General features: G+C 41.6%; 1 protein-coding gene across 2 annotated transcripts in view; it reads left to right on the top strand.

Annotated features, from left to right (window-relative positions):
* The window catches only part of IGF2BP2 (insulin like growth factor 2 mRNA binding protein 2), a 340693-nt gene that overhangs the window by 262715 nt on the left and 61454 nt on the right, over positions 1-16524 (top strand). For both annotated transcript variants that reach the window (XM_029606479.1, XM_029606480.1), the window contains exon 9: positions 15633-15768. In XM_029606479.1, the coding sequence (XP_029462339.1) occupies positions 15633-15768 (136 nt within the window). The remainder of the gene's footprint in view (positions 1-15632; positions 15769-16524) is intronic.

Here is a 16524-nt window from a genome sequence, read left to right as displayed (position 1 = left end):
GGTCTTTTCTACATTTTCTGCATTGCTCCTCATTCAGTCATTTTCTTCATGGCTAGTCTCTAAGATATCCAATATTATAGCAAATTATGCTGCAGTCAAAATATCAGTCTTGTGTTTCTAGTTGCTTCTGGCCTTTGAGAAGAAAGAAAAGAAAAATGCCCCTCAAGGCTGTTTTATTAAGAACATAAGAGCATAAGAAATCGCCATGCTGGGTCAGACCAAGGGTCTATCAAGCCCAGCATCCTGTTTCCAACAGTGGCCAATCCAGGCCACAAGAACCTGGCAAGTACCCAAACACCAAGAAGACCCCATACTACTGATGTAATTAATAGCAGTGGCTATTACCTAAGTAACTTTGATTAATAGCAGTTAATGGACTTCTCCTCCAAGAACTTATCCAAACCTTTTTTTGAACCCAGCTATACTAACTGCACTAACCACATCCTCTGGCAACAAATTCCAGAGCTTAATTGTGTGTTAAGTGAAAAAGAATTTTCTCTAATTAGTCTTAAATGTGCTACATGCTAACTTCATGGAATGCCTCCTAGTCCTTCTATTATTCGAAAGTGTAAATAACCAAGTCACATCTACTCGTTCAAGACCTCTCATGATCTTAAAGACCTCTATCATATCCCCCCTCAGCTGTCTCTTCTCCAAGCTGAACAGCCCTAACCTCTTCAGCCTTTCCTCATAGGGGAGCTGTTCCATCCCCTTTATCATTTTGGTTGCCCTTCTCTGTACCTTCTCCATCGCAATTATATCTTTTTTGAGATGCGGCGACCAGAATTGTACACCATATTCAAGGTGTGGTCTCACCATGGAGCGCATTATGACATTTTCCATTTTATTAACCATTCCCTTCCTAATAATTCCTAATATTCTGTTTGCTTTTTTTGACTGCTGCAGCAGTCATCAGCACTGCTGAGCTGATGACTGCTGTCATCAGCACACTGAGCTGATGATTTCAAAGATTATCCACTATGATGCCTAGATCTTTCTCCTGGATGGTAGCTCCTAGTATGGAACCTAACATCATGTAACTACAGCAAGGGTTATTTTTCCCTATATGAAACACCTTGCACTTATCCACATTAAATTTCATCTGCCATTTGGATGCCCAATTTTCCAGTTTTGCAAGGTCCTCCTGTAATGTATCACAATCCGCTTGTGATTTAATTACTCTGAATAATTTTGTATCATCCGCAGATTTGATAACCTCGCTCGTCGTATTCCTTTCCAGATCATTTATAAATATATTGAAAAGGACTGGTCCAAGTACAGATCCCTGAGGCACTCCACTGTTTACCCTTTTCCACTGGGAAAATTGACCATTTAATCCTATTCTCTGTTTCTTGCTTTCAACCAGTTTGTAATCCACGAAAGGTCATCGCCTCCTATCCCATGACTTTTTAGTTTTCTTCGAAGCCTCTCATGAGGGACTTTGTCAAACGCCTTCTGAAAATCCAAATACACTACATCTACCGGTTCACCTTTATCCACATGTTTATTAACCCCTTCAAAAAATGAAGCAGATTTGTTAGGCAAGACTTCCCTTGGGGTAAAACCATGTGTTTCTATATGCGCCTCGAGTTTCTAATCCTTCATTAAAATTCATAGGTCCCTTTTTACCAGCTCCTTTGCTTGGGGTAAAAAAGAAAAAATACAGCCACACCCAAGATAATTCTTTGGTAAGAATTTCCTTTTTATTCCAATGTACATATGTGCATGGAGAAGAAACAAGATTGGTGTGCAAGAGAAAGAAACTTTATTCTGACAATATTCGAGCCTGACTCTGGACGAGTTTCACTCTTTGCAAAGAGCTGCCTCAGGGGCTATATATGTCAGCAGGGTTGATATTGCGATGTATGACTCATGCTCTTTCTATCAACCTATATGAATATAGCATGTGTACTCAGTTTAAATTCTCAGTAATGCAGCTACTAGTGTCATCCTGACCATAGAAACGAATTATCTGACTGAAATATTTTTAATCTGCAATCTTTTTAGCACAAAGATTCCACTAATGGCACTCCCGCCGGACCGCATGGAAAAAAGGCTGCAGTATGTATTCATGAAGTATTGCATGGAGACAGCATAACCATATGCTAATCCCAAGAAATCAGGAAATACAGAACAATATATAGATTCAATTGCTCAATATTAAACAGTAGCTCATTACTTAGTATAGTTATTAATTGAGGTTTTGCACTTTTGAGTGGTCTTAATCACAACATGGTATCAGCTTCTGATTAATAACAGCTCCATTATCTGTATTTTTAGCAGTTTCTGTACATTATGAACAATAATTGTATCTACATAACCAACTATTTCTAGCAAAAACAATGTTTCTAAGTGAGAAACAATATCCAGTCTGAATTGGCTATGTCTAGCTAAAGGTTTTCTCCAGTTTTTGCATTTCTAAGGATCATTGATGGTCAGAAAAAAATACAAAGCAGTATAATATATTCTGGATGAAAAGAAGAGAATAGATGCCTGTAGTCTAAAATTAATATATTCTGGCGAATTCTATAAAACCATCTCAGAGCTCAGCTAGCCAGGCCATGAAAAACCAACATGGGCCAAGGTGGGCCCTCTAAGATTCAGCAAGGCACTAACACAACTGCAGAATGTGTGTGATATAGTTCAAAGGGAAACCAGGGATTCCCACTGACATTTTACTTTACCATTACCATCTTGTCGTCCAGCCCTGCAGACTTCTCAGTGTGTCACCTCATCTTTCTCCCACTCTTCAGGACATGCTACCAGTAAGCAAAATGTCGTCTTGGCATGTGGTGGTTGCCATTTTAGGATCTCTGGTTGCTCCTGTTATGTTGAGACCTGCCTGCCTCATGGTTTTCAGGGCCTTCTTTACAATTGTATCCACAGTGTTACTCCACTTATAGTAAATAGGAGACCAAAAGGGTATAGCCATGTATATCTGACATTTTCTTTTCTCAGTAGATTTGTGAATTCCTTAATTTCTCTTTTGCTCCTCGGGACAGTCTCAAAGTTATTACTATATATTTCTATTTTGTGGTCTTCCCACTTCAGGCTACCCAATAATCTAGCTTTCACTAGGATTTTTTCCTTAACTGGAAAAGTAATTCAGGCAGACTATAATGTTCTTCAGCAGGTTACCGTATATCTTTGAGGGCCTTTTAATTTTTATTTCTAGCTCTAGAATTGTAATACTTCCCCAAGTTTACTAATTTCATTCTTATTTTCCTAGTCACCTCTGCATCCTACATAATCTCTCAGTTCATAGACCCCCCTCCCCACACACATTCACACACTTATACTTAAATGGTTATGCCTTGAATGATTTTCCCAGGTTCTTCAGCTTGCCACTGAGTTTACTGTTTGCACTTTTCAGCTTTAAGTTTTTGCTGAACGCACTTTGTAGTCTGTCCTTGCTCCTCAATTTTTAGATTGGCTTCTTTACCTCAGTTCATCATCTCTGAATCTCCTTCCAAAGTCCCGGTACCATCTCCAGGACCACCTCCTTCAGTGAGGAAATATACCTGCAGACTTATCTTATAAATCTGCTTTGAAACATAGAAATGACGGCAGAAGAAGACCAATCGGTCCATCCAGTCTGCCCAGCAAGCTTCACACTTCTTTTTTCTCATACTTATCTGTTTCTCTTGGCTCTTAGTAACCTAAGGTTCTATTTCCCTTTCACCCCCAGTATTAATGTAGAGAGCAGTGATGGAGCTGCTTCCAAGTGAAATATTAAGTTTGATTAGTTGGGTAAGCGGCAGCATAGCTCTCTGCCGTTGAAGCAGAGAGCAATGCTGGATATGCGTGAAGTATTAGTTTTTCTTCTCCCCTGCCGTTGAAGCAGGGAGCCATGCCGGATATGCACCGAAAGTGAAGTATGCCTTGAAAGTCACATTAACTATCATCAAATATTGAAAAGCCTAATAATTGGTAATTGAATAAGCCTAATAATTGGTAATACCTATAGCCCATGAACCCATCCCTGTTTTGTTTTTTTTGTTTGTTTTTTTTTCTTTTTTTAATTGGGAGATGGCAGCCCTCCATCCTTCAGCTCCGTGAAGGTGGAACACCAACCACTGGCCACTGGCATCCCGCTCCGTGAATGCCTCTGTGGCTACTGCCGCTCCGTGCAGTGTTTTGCTGCCTGCTCTTTATACGCGTCCTCTAGACCTGATGGATCCACAGTGTTTATCCCACGCCCCTTTGAAGTGCTTCACAGTTTTGGACTTCACCACTTCCTCCGGAAGGGCATTCCAGGCATCCACTACTCTCTCCATGAAGAAATACTTCCTGACATTGGTTCTTAGTCTTCCTCCTTGGAGCCTCAGCTCGTGACCTCTAGTTCTGCTGATTTTTTTCCAACGGAAAAGGTTTGCCGTTGTCTTTTGATCGTTAAAGTTTTTCAAGTATCTGAAAGTCTGAATCATATCACCCCTGCTCCTCCTTTCCTCCAGGGTGTACATATTTAGATTCTTCAATCTCTCCTCGTATGACATCCGATGAAGACCCTCCACCTTTCTGGTCGCCCTTCTCTGTACCGCTTCAATCTTGTCTGTCTCTTTGTAGATACGGTCTCCAGAACTGAACACAGTACTCCAGGTGAGGCCTCACCAAGGACCTGTAAAAGGGGATAATCACTTCCCTTTTCTTACTCGATATTCCTCTCTCTATGCAGCCCAGCATTCTTCTGGCTTTTGCTATCACCTTGTCGCATTGTTTCGCAGACTTCATATCATTAGACTCTATAACCCCAAGGTCTCTCTCCTGCTCCGTGCACATCAGCCTTTCCCCCCCCATTGAATACAGTTCATTTGGATTTCCACTCCCCATATGCATGACTTTGCACTTCTTGGCATTGAATCTCAGCTGCCATATCTTCGACCACTCTTCCAGTTTCCTTAAATCCCGTCTCATTCTCTCCACTCCTTCCGGCGTGTCCACTCTGTTGCAGATCTTAGTGTCATCCGCAAAAAGACAGATCTTACCTTCTATCCCGTCCGCAATGTCGCTCACAAAAATATTGAACAGGACCGGTCCCAACACCGATCCTTGCGGTACACCACTTAAAACCGCTCTCTCTTCAGAGAAAGTTCCATTTACCATTTAAATTTCCATTTAAATTCTTAGGTCAGACTAGCACACGTGCACGTACATTTAGACGCATACTTTTAAAAATTGGTAACAAACCCTTAGCTGACTTCGCTATCGAATTGAAGACACTGGCATCTGAATTACATTGGGACCCTAAATGCCTGAGGACCCTCTTCTTTGAAGGACTGAACTCTCGTCTGAAGGACGAGCTTGCTGCTCGTGAAATGCCTGAGACCTTGGCTAAACTAGTGAAGTTGGCAACCAGGATTGATCGCCGACTTCATAACAAGGTTCAAGAGACCGACTCCCAGAAGACCCTTTCAGGATGAAATTTGAGTTAAGTCCACACCCAGGCCTGTTCCTCCGGTTCCAGTGGCTGGCAAAGAAGAATCAATGCAATCAGGCCACAGCCATTTGACAGCTAAAGAGAGAAGAACCAAGAAGAAACTGGGGCTATGCATGTACTGTGGACAAGCTGGCCATGCTGTTCAAACATGCCCTATATGTCCGGGAAACTGGCAAACCTAAATCCTGCGGGAGTACTCTTCTTAGGTCTTACTGCCCCCTCTCCTCCGCTCTCTCTTCCTGTATCCTTGATCTGTGGACCTTTGGAGTATCAGACTCTTGCCCTAGTGGACTCAGGGGCAAGAGGTAATTTCATTCTTCAACGTTTGGTGGGGCACTTGCGGATTCCCACTACCACTATGAAGTCTCTGCTACTCCTATCTTCAATCCTTGGCGAGCCCTTGCCGGGCGAAGTAACCCAGCTCACCGAACCAGTATGTCTGTGGACTGGTGCTCTCCATTCTGAAACTATCTCCTTCTTTGTTTTAGAGAAGGCCATGTACCCTATAGTGCTGGGGTTACCATGGCTGCAGCAGCATATGCCTCAATTCAATTGGGCTACTCTGGAGCTTTCACGATGGAACCCAGACTGTCATGATAAATGCCTGATGGAGGTCACTCTTATACCCTGCATGCCAACTACTCCAGTGATGCTGGGGTTGCCACCTCAGTATGCATCGTTTCAAGATGTTTTCTCTAAAGAAGCTGCAGATGTACTACCGCCTCACAGATCCTATGACTGCGCTATTAATCTGAAGCCAAATACTGAACCACCCAAGGGACGGGTGTACCCTCTCTCCGTGGCAGAGAATAAAGCCATGTCCGAGTATATTCAGGAAAATCTTCAAAAAGGCTTCATAAGACCCTCCAAGTCTCCTGCTGGTGCAGGCTTCTTCTTTGTGGGGAAGAAGGATGGAACATAACATCCCTGTATAGATTACAGAGGTCTCAATGAGATAACCATGAAAGATCATTACCCGCTATCTCTTATCTCAGAGTTATTTGACAGACTACAAGCCAAGGAGCCAAGATCTTTTCCAAACTTGATCTTAAAGGACCCTATAACTAACTTCGCATTCGTGCAGGCAATGAATGGAAGACTGCCTTCAACACCCGGGACGGTCACTTTGAATATTTAGTGATGCCTGTTGGCCTGTGCAATGCCCCGGCTGTCTTTCAAAATTTAATGAATGACATTTTCAGGGATCTTCTCTACAAATGTGTGGTCATTTACTTAGATGACATCTTGATTTTCTCTCAAAACAAGCCACTCATCTGGAGGATGTCAAGAGAGTGCTGCAAAGACTCAGTGACAATCATCTATATGTGAAGTTGTCTTAAGTGCAAATTTCACAAAGAATCAGTGCCTTTCCTGGGCTACATAGTTTCCACGTCTCAGAAAAGAACTAAGACAATTTCCATAAACAACAAACTCAATACAAAAAAAGGAAATGTCACATTAGGTAATCTTATATCAGATATCAGATAGCCGCTTCCTAAAAAATATTTTTTCAAATATTATAGCCGCAACATCAAGCCTGTCAGCGTGTTCTCTTTAGTTTCAAAAAGGAGAGCCGCCCGGACCTCTAATCATCTGCGGCAGTCTGTTATATTTTTTTGCGATTTTTCTTTTTCAATTTTTTCTTTTTCAATTATTATGTGTAGTTCAATCTTCAATACAGTAGCATTTATTGTTGTTGTGGATTTAAACAAAGCTCAACACACAGCCGAGGTTTCGCAGCAACAGCTGCTTCATCAGGAGCTATAGTGCAAGTGCAGAATTCTTGTCAAAACATTAACAATATTTCTCTGTTGAATAGATTCCTGTATTAAAACATTTTATAGCTGTTAGCAACTTTAAATATCTAAATAAATAAATATTGTATCACTTATCTGGGATCGGCAAACAATCAAACCTTAAAGATGGACGAGCACCGTCTCACAACATCTCTCAACAAGAAGAACAGAGACCATCTTTGCGTCAGACGCAGACTTATAAACGGATGTCATCCAATCCAGTCCTCACACGTCATTCTCAAGTGTGACGTCAGTATCAAGTTTCCTTTCACAGAAAGACATTAAGTTCTAATTCGGCATTTAGCCCCTTGGGATGGAGGGTATCTAGAAAATGTATCCATCTTTGTTCAGCTCTCAAAAGTTTCTTATTCAAGTCACCTCCACGCCAGTGAGGCATCACCTGTTCCAATACGCAGACCCGTAATTCTTCAAAGGTATGCCCTTTTTCTAGACAGTGGGGTACAATAGGTGCAGTCACACGTTGTGTGACTAAACTTGAACGATGTTCAATAATTCAAGTCCGAAGTTGCCTTGTGGTTTTACCAACATAGGTCATCTTGCATGAACATTGAATTATATAGATGACACCCATAGACTTACAATTAGTGTTTTGCCTTAGTTGGACTGTAATAGGTGGATTGTCAAACTCGATGGCTGTAGTCACAAGCATATTTGCACATACGGAGCAAGTTCCACATGCTGTATGTGAGCCGGCATTCTGATTAGGTGCAGGGATAGTTGAATCAAAGTGTGCAAGTTGATCTTTCAAATTGGATCCTCTCGTATATGTGAATCTGGGACGTGATTCAAATTCACCATAATGCTGTAATATTTGCCAAGGGGTAAGGGAAAACGTGCGTCCAATGGCAGCTTATTTAAATACTGTATCAGCTCGTTAGTAGCTTATTAAATGATGGCAGGAAAAGACCAATCCCATCCAGTCTGCCCAGCAAGCTTTTTTTTAAAGGTAATAACAGCTGCTCTGTACATGTTACCCCCCCTCCCCCCCCTTGACATCTGTTAAGGATAGTAACTGCCACTTTGTGCAGGTTACCCTTTTTTTCATTGCCATCCATTAGGCCTTAGTGATCCTCTGTATGAATTCCATTATTGTTCATGTTTAACTACCTCTTCCAGAAAGGCATGCCAGGCATCCAGCACCCTTTTCCATGAAGAAATATTTCCTAGGGGTGTGCATTTGTTTGCAACGTATTGGAAATACGCAACGTGTATGCCATATTCATTTTATTCGTGGGGGTCACGAAACATGGCGAAACCCCCTGAATACAACGTATCACTAACGAATAAACCCCCACCCTCCTTACCCCCCCAAAGACGCCAAAAGTCCCTGGTGGTGCAGTGGGGGTCCTGGAACGATCTTACTATGTCACAGGGGCTATCTGTACCATTGGTCGGCCCCTGTCATATGGTAGGAGCACAGGATGGCGCCAGCCGTCCATTGCTCCTACCATGTGACAGGGGCCGACCAATGGCACTGATAGCCCTGTGACATAGTAAGGGCAAAGGCTATCGGTGCCATTTTGAATACTGGCAGCCAACAGCCCGAGTGCAGAGATCGCTCCAGAACCCCCGCTGGACCACCAGGGACTTTTGGCAAGTCTTGGGGGGGTCAGGAGGGTGGGGGGTTATATTAAATTTAAAGGGGATGGGGTTTTTTTGGGAAACGAATACATATGTAACTGATGAACGGATCGGAGTCCCTCAAGAACGGATGCAATGGATTTAGGTCCCGACGAATACGAATACCTAATAGGACGAATCCGTCCCTGCTGCACATCCCTAATATTTCCTGATGATGTTCCTGAGTCTAGATTGGAGGCACTGTAGATCACACAATTATCTCCCAATCATTTCTGTGCTCCTTTAAAGGGAAAATGTGCATATAAGTGGCACAAATTTAAAACTACTATCCATAGAGATAGTTTCCTGTGTATTAAGGTAGTTTTAGAGAGGGTACTGCCTTATCATTTTTGTCTACTTTCTGCAAATACCTGTGCACAATCTCATACTCTTCTCCCCTCCCATTTCCTTCTGCTTGGGCTATTGGAGAGCCATTTTCAATTGCTGTCCAGTCAGCACAGTTAGCTGGATAAGGTAAAATTTAAACAATCCATTTATTTCCTTTCTTTGAGTCCTGACAGACCAGTCCAGAGAAGTGGGACTACTCCCCCGCCAGCAGGTGAAGGTGGAGAACATTCTTCCTCTTCTGATGGTCATGCTCGCCTATATCTTCTGAGATATTAGGATATGACATCAGTAGCCTATTGCCATAGTGTCCCCCTCTTTTTTTTTTTTCTTTTGTATTGCCCATTTTCTTTCTTGTATTCTCTATATTTTAACCATTTTGCTTAAGGCAAAGAAAACCATCAAGGGAGAGAGAAAGCAAAAAAAAAAATCAAATCAGATACTTAACCAAGCTGTGAACAGGATCATCTGTTCTTCCTTCTCAGGTGTCCCCGTTGCTTCTTTCCCTGTGAAGAAATGGCCTTTTAATCTTTTTAATTTTCAGAAAACACCGTCCCGTCTATATGTATATCATTTTTTTTTTGTTTACTGCTAAGAGAGAAATTCAGTAGTGAGAACAGGGGGGTTCCCAATTCTAAGAACTAAAAGGAAGAAAGGAAGGGAACCAGCCTGTAGTTTCCATCTTTCTCTCAGCAGCCACTATTGTGAAATAGGACCACGCCCACCCTTCTTCTGACACCACCCCTGTATCCTACTGAACAGGCCCTTCTCTGAGCTTTCTTAGTATCCCAGGATGTATCTCATCATAGCCTTGTCCACTTTCAGTTTCAAATGATGTCTACTCCACACCCATCTGTTCTTTTACGAACCAGAAATGGTCTTCCTCTAAGGTTTCAGTTAGTGAACTCTGAACCAAAGTGCTTGTTTAATATTTCTCCTATTTCCCCAGTCTTTCTTCGCCCATTGCTCCTTGTCTCCTTTCAGTCTTACAATACCATCTCTGGCCCTTATGCCATTATTTATTTTATTTAAATGTACTCACTGCTTAAGATAGTAAAAGTTAGATTTTAAGAGCCGAGCGCGGGCGCCCATGTGCATGCATTTGCCGGCACGTGCGCACGGGCGCGCCGATTTTATAACATGCGCACGTTTATGTGCACGCTATAAAATCGGCAATCCCTTTCAAGGAGCAAACTTCCTAAACCCCCTACCTAACCTGCCTCCCTTTTACCCTGCCAGCTTCGCCCCCCTAAAACCCCGCTGACTACCCTAGATTTGTTTGTTTTTATACTTACCCGCAGTTTGTAGCAGCAGCAAGTTATGCGGTCCTCGGATCCCGGCGCTCGCTTGTGCGCTGATGGCGCTGACCCGGCCTGCTCATGTGCCACCCCCAGCCTGTATCTTTTTTAAGAAATCCTCCTCTGTGTGCGTGTTGGGAGATACACAGATGGCTACGGGTGTCTTAAAATTCGTGCATCCCGCATGTGTCCCAGTCATGCACATATCTCCCAGACTGGATGCACCTAGGACCTTTAAAATTCACTCTTAGTGCACTAGATGATATACAAGGCAAACCACCATAATTTAAGAAATCATTTACAAACAAAACTAACAATACGTGAGCCAATTCAAAGATATCGCAAAAGTCTGTCCAAAAGAAAAAAAAAACTAAATAATTGGTCCCATTTTATAAATAAGTCTGCTTAAAAATAAAAATTTTTAATAAAACTTTAAATGTTTTCAAACAATCTGTCAGGTGCCTTGCCTCTGGAAATGAGTTCTGATATATCTGAAAATTGTTTTGTCACCTCGTTTTACCTCTTTGGTATTCCTTTCTTCCACTTGAGCTTTTGCTATCCTGATTTCTTTCCTAATCTCTTCCAGCTTCACCAAATATTTTCCTCTTTTTTAATTCCTTTGTACAGTAGGTGGAAGGGGGTTCCAATCTCTCTCCATCCGATCATGAAAGGATTGTGGGATTCCAGACCTCTGCTCAGTAAACCTCCAGTACCTTGGGACCTCAGTGTAGTCCTTGCTCAAATCATGAAACCTCCTTTTGAACCTCTCAAGCGGTGGACTTGAAGTTTCAAACATGGAAAGTGGAGTTTCTCATGGCAGTCACTTTGTCACGAGGACTTAGTGAACTGAAGGCTCTGGTTTCATATTCACCATACTCTCATTTTTTTCATAATGTGATGGTTTTGAAACTCTTCCCAAGTTCCTTCCAAAAGTGGTGTCTGCGATGCACATTAATCAAGCTGTTGTGCTACCTCCATTCTTTCTATGACTGCACGTGCACAAAGAATGGGCTTTTCACTCCTTGGATTACAAAAGAGCACTTGTTTATTATTTATTTATTTTTCTTAACTTATAACCCGCCAATCCAATGTTCTCAGAAGTTCATAAGAGAGGCATCCATAAAATAAAAACATAAGGACAATAATATAAAAGATGATCAATAGTAACATCACCATTAAAAACTGAGCAGTAATAGTAGGTGGATGGAGATAACATCCAAAGCTATGCTAATGTACACCCAAAAACACAAGTTCCAGGATCTTGCAACAGAAAAACTGTCCTGCAGAAAATAGACCCAGCTCAGTCAACTAGATCAGGAAATGCTTGACTTTCAGTTGCTTCCTTAAAAGTCAATAGGAAAATAATCTGTTTTAAGAGCATCCAGTAAAGCATTCCACAGCAGAGGTCCAGCAACTGAAAAGAGTCGTTCCCAAGGCTCTGCAAGATGGGCTTGCTTCATGGAGCGAATGAAAAGACCATAAGACATTGCTAGGATGGAGGGACGGTGATTTTCAGACCGGCACACAGGTGCATATTGGTTCGCGTGCGCCGGCACGTGCCCAGGGATGCAGCAATTTTATAACTTATGCACGCATATGCACATGTGGTATAAAATAGCCTGGACACACGTATAGGCGTGCATGTGGGTGTGCAAATCCCACTTCTGCCATGTAAGTCAGGAGATTTTAAAAGGGGCTGCGCCCAAACCATTGTCAGTTTCACCAGCTTGTCCACCCGTGCAAAACCCCTGGCTGAATAGCTTACAATCCCCACAGTTTCCCCGGACTCTTAAAACCCTTCAGGCATTTTGAATAAAAACAGAGTTTTATTCATAAGTTCATTACACATTTTATATGCTTTTCATAGTTAGTGAGCCGCTTTCCTGCTGGCATAGCTATTGCTCCTGACAAAGATTATCCACGAAACATGAATCATGTCAGGTTTTATTTTTGGCACAGAAGAAACAGATTGCTTAATTTATACAACAAGATAAGTGCTTTCCATTTCAGTGTTTTCCTTTTTCTAAATGCATATCGAAAAGATTAACAAAAAAAGTTTCCTGAGACCTATGATTAAAATATGAGCTACAGCACATAAAAGTCGTTTTCAGAAATTGAATCTTATGAGGGTCTCTTTGCTTAACATTGATTAATGTGAACCGATTTTTTTTCCTTTCTATTGACTTTGATCACCCACTGTTTTTTTAGGGCTTATTTATTATACTTAAAACTGAGTTAAAACATCTGGGTGCTGAACCATGAATAGCGTTAAATAAAAGCACAAGTACCTTAAAGTGAACATGGAAACTAATCAGCAACCAGTGTAGAGCAAATAAAATTAGGATTATGTGGTGATACTATACCTGTGCTCCAGAAACAAGCTGGGCAGCGGCAATCTGTAGAAGCAGGTGAACCAAGATAAAGAGCGTTACAGTAGATGAGAGATGATATAACTAGGGATTGAATAATAGTCCTAAAGTCAGTTTAACTTGGAAAAAGTTTCACATGGCGAACTAGATATAATTTAAGAAAATTACTATTGATTGATGTCTTAATGTGAGGCCGAATTGAAATTGAGTCAAGAAGAACACCAGATTATGAGTTTGAGAAGAAATAATAGGAGTCCCATTGAATAATAAATTATCTGGGATATCAGATCTGGAAAACATGCTAAGTATAGCATTTGTTGGGGTTTGTTTGTTTTTTCAAATTCAGAGTAAAATGCAAGTGAGCAACCTTTGCTAGTGCATTAGAAATTGTGGACTCAATAGGAAGTGAAAACTGGATGTCATCCGCTTATAGTCTAAAGCCAGCTCCCAGATTTGTTAGGACTTGGCAAATTGGAAAGACATAAATATTAAATAAAATAGCAGACAAAGCTGAATCTTGAGGAACTTCCATTCTTAATGGAAACAGAGAAGATGAAGCATTCCCCAGGGAAACCTTTTTGATAATGATCCTACGGAAAGGATGAAAAAGCAACAGAAAACAGTAGAAAAAATTCCCAGGGATGTCAAATGATATAATAAAATATCATGGTCAATGGTGTTAAACGAGGCAGAGATATCTTTTATGGTACTGGGGTGGGGGGGGGGGGGAAGGGTAAGCCTTTGTGTTGCTACTTGGTTGGCAAAGCCTGAACTATGCAAGCAAGGGCCAGGCCAGAGGGCAACAGCAAACGGGTGGGTCTGGACGCTGGAGCACAGAGAAAGCGAGTTCTGAAGGGTCAGTGGAGGTCATGGCAGGTGGTGTACAGGCAAGATCCAGGTAACACGCATAGGTCAGGGCAGGTGGAGTAAGCAGAGTCAGAATCAGGGGCATATATATAGGCAAACAGATAAGAATTGCAACAAAGCACAATGAGACCTGTTGCTGAGGCATTGGCTGGGAGCAAAGAGCTTCCTTATATATATCCAGGCAGTGATGGCATCATCAGCCAGTGACACTGAAAGTCCTAGATCCAAGATCTATATGAAGGGTCAGGAATTGCATTGTTGCTCCCCTGGAAGCAGCATGGTGCCGGGAGCTGTGTCAGGAGCCTGTGGTCCGAGAGCACTGTTTTAATGCTGGAGAGATGGGAAGCGTAACAATTTCTAATAGCACCAAGAATAAAACAGTCACACAGAAACAGTCACACAGTCAAAACCCCCTCCTAAAAACATCAAAACATCTCAGCTGGAAATAAGAAAAGTCTCAGTGCTATGGGTCAGGCGAAAATCAAATTGAAAGTCATTGAGAATGGAAAGCTCATCAAGAAAAATTTGCAGTTGCTGTAAGACAACATTCTTGACGTCCTTTGATTTAAAAAAAAAAAAAAAAAAAAAAGCAAGGGAGGAAATTGGATGGGAATTCATCAATTCAGTAGGATTTAAATGAGCCGTTTTTTGAAAATGGGCATGCAATGAGGCATTCACAAATTTAGTAATGAAATGGAGCAATGTCCTTTCAAAGAAGTTTCATCAAAACATTTGAGCATGGATTAAATGGACAAAATGTATCATTCATATTCTCAATGATTTTGGTAATTTCATGACAGGTAACCAGTTCAAAAGAGGTCTCAACCTCACTGTCAAGCTTCTCAGCTAGTTTTGTCCTTTAATCCTGATGGATTGGGAATGGCAGTTGCCAAACACACTCTGTCCAATTGGCTAGCAGACTGTATCATGCACTTTTATACACTTGAAGCTTGACAGAGCCTGTAATCTGTTAGCCAGCAAGTGAGAGCCAAAGCGACTTTAATGGTTCATCTCAGGGCCACTTCCATTGAAGACATTTGCAAAGCTATTAGTCATTAGAACACCCCTTTACATCCCAGTACTGTCTGGAGAACATGCCCGGAGGTAACAGTAACTCCCAGGCTCCTCTCTCAGTAGTCCACTTTCCACCTGGTGAGGCCGGGGTGTCTTAAATGAATGCTTCCGCAATCCAGCCCTCAGCTTGGGACTTCCCACACATATTGGCTAATTCTTGCCTGCTTGTCAGTGGAAGGTTCTCTGTAGGCAACAGGATGAAGCCATTCATGATACCCACCTGCCATCCTGGAAAAGCTACTACTTCGCAAGAGTTTAAGCTCTGGAAGATATTGAGTAGCTTATAAGGCAGCACGTGTGTGCACAGGAACTCCCACACCACACTCAATAATGTCTCTTTACTGAGCACTGAGAGCTTTGTCCATATTGGTGCCCATACATAATGGCTAATTCATCCTGCTGCCCATGGAGAACCCTATTTACAGTTAAGCAAACATGCTTTACATATAGGTGTGCATAAAACATCTGATTAATGAAGCTGTAGACCTCACTGTGATTGTCCTCGTCCATAATTCTATGAATATGTATATTTTGTAAATAATTTTGTTTGAATGTTATTTATTCCATAATTATATATATATATATATATATATTTTTTTATTATTATTATTATTATTTATTTTTATTTTTTTGCTGCTACTACTACTACTACTGTGTGTACAACCCACCTGGGGTTTGCATAACAGACAACATTGTTCCTCAGCTTGCTGTACTGTTTGCCGATTGCAGTGTTGCAGCTTCCTGTCCTTTCTTTTGTGTTTGTTACTCAGTAACAGATGCCAACATTTTTTTTTTTTTAAAACAGTTTACAGGATTTAACCATTTATAATCCAGAAAGGACCATTACTGTAAAGGGCTCCATTGAAGCCTGCTCCAGTGCAGAAGCTGAAATCTTGAAGAAGCTCCGAGAGGCCTATGAGAATGACTTTGTAGCTGTTAATGTAAGTTATTCATCCACTGATGTTCTTGCTCTGGAGTACCCTGTCCTTCCCCTTGCCAGATACAAATATCATCTCCCAAGGACACTGATCGTGACAACTGCCCGTGACCCTTCCCTAATTCTCTGAACTCCTCGTGTACTATTCTGACGTCGTTTTTAACCAGATTATTACTTCCCCAAATGCACAATGATATGTTCTCTTTCCTGTCCTTCCCCAACAATTATAAGGATTCTGGAAGACACAGTGATTTTGTCTTGCTCCTTTCCGGACTCTAGATCTGTTCTTCCAACAATGGAGTCCCACCAGAAGGAGCTTTCTCCTTTTCATCTAGAACCCCCTGTCGTCATTCTTGTGGTGTCCTTTAAAATGGACTTCCATGTTTAATTGTTGCCATAACAGGTCCTATTTTGGGACATTCTGTCTCTGTAAAAGGAGTTGTACATTGGATCCTTTTGTTATTTGCTTATCCAGCCAGAGCCCACTGTTGTCTATCTGCTCCTTATCCTAGTGGTGGATGTGGAAGACCCTGGGTGTGGTATGTGGCCCACTCTGCCTTCCATTCATCATTGTCATTGATTACATGCTTTTCCAACAAAGGGCTTAAAGCCAGTTCAGCTCTGTGATAGTGTTTGTAAACATTTCTGATACAGATTAATAAGAAAATGTATTAATGTGATAGCAAATTAAGGAAAATTTAAAAAAAAAGGTCTAAGATAACATTTGGGGAGGCATAGTAAGGTAAAGGTATCAGTGGGG

Source organism: Rhinatrema bivittatum, chromosome 6, assembly GCF_901001135.1.
Source record: "Rhinatrema bivittatum chromosome 6, aRhiBiv1.1, whole genome shotgun sequence".
NCBI lineage: Eukaryota > Metazoa > Chordata > Amphibia > Gymnophiona > Rhinatrematidae > Rhinatrema > Rhinatrema bivittatum.
This window is presented reverse-complemented; position numbering and strand designations above follow the sequence as displayed.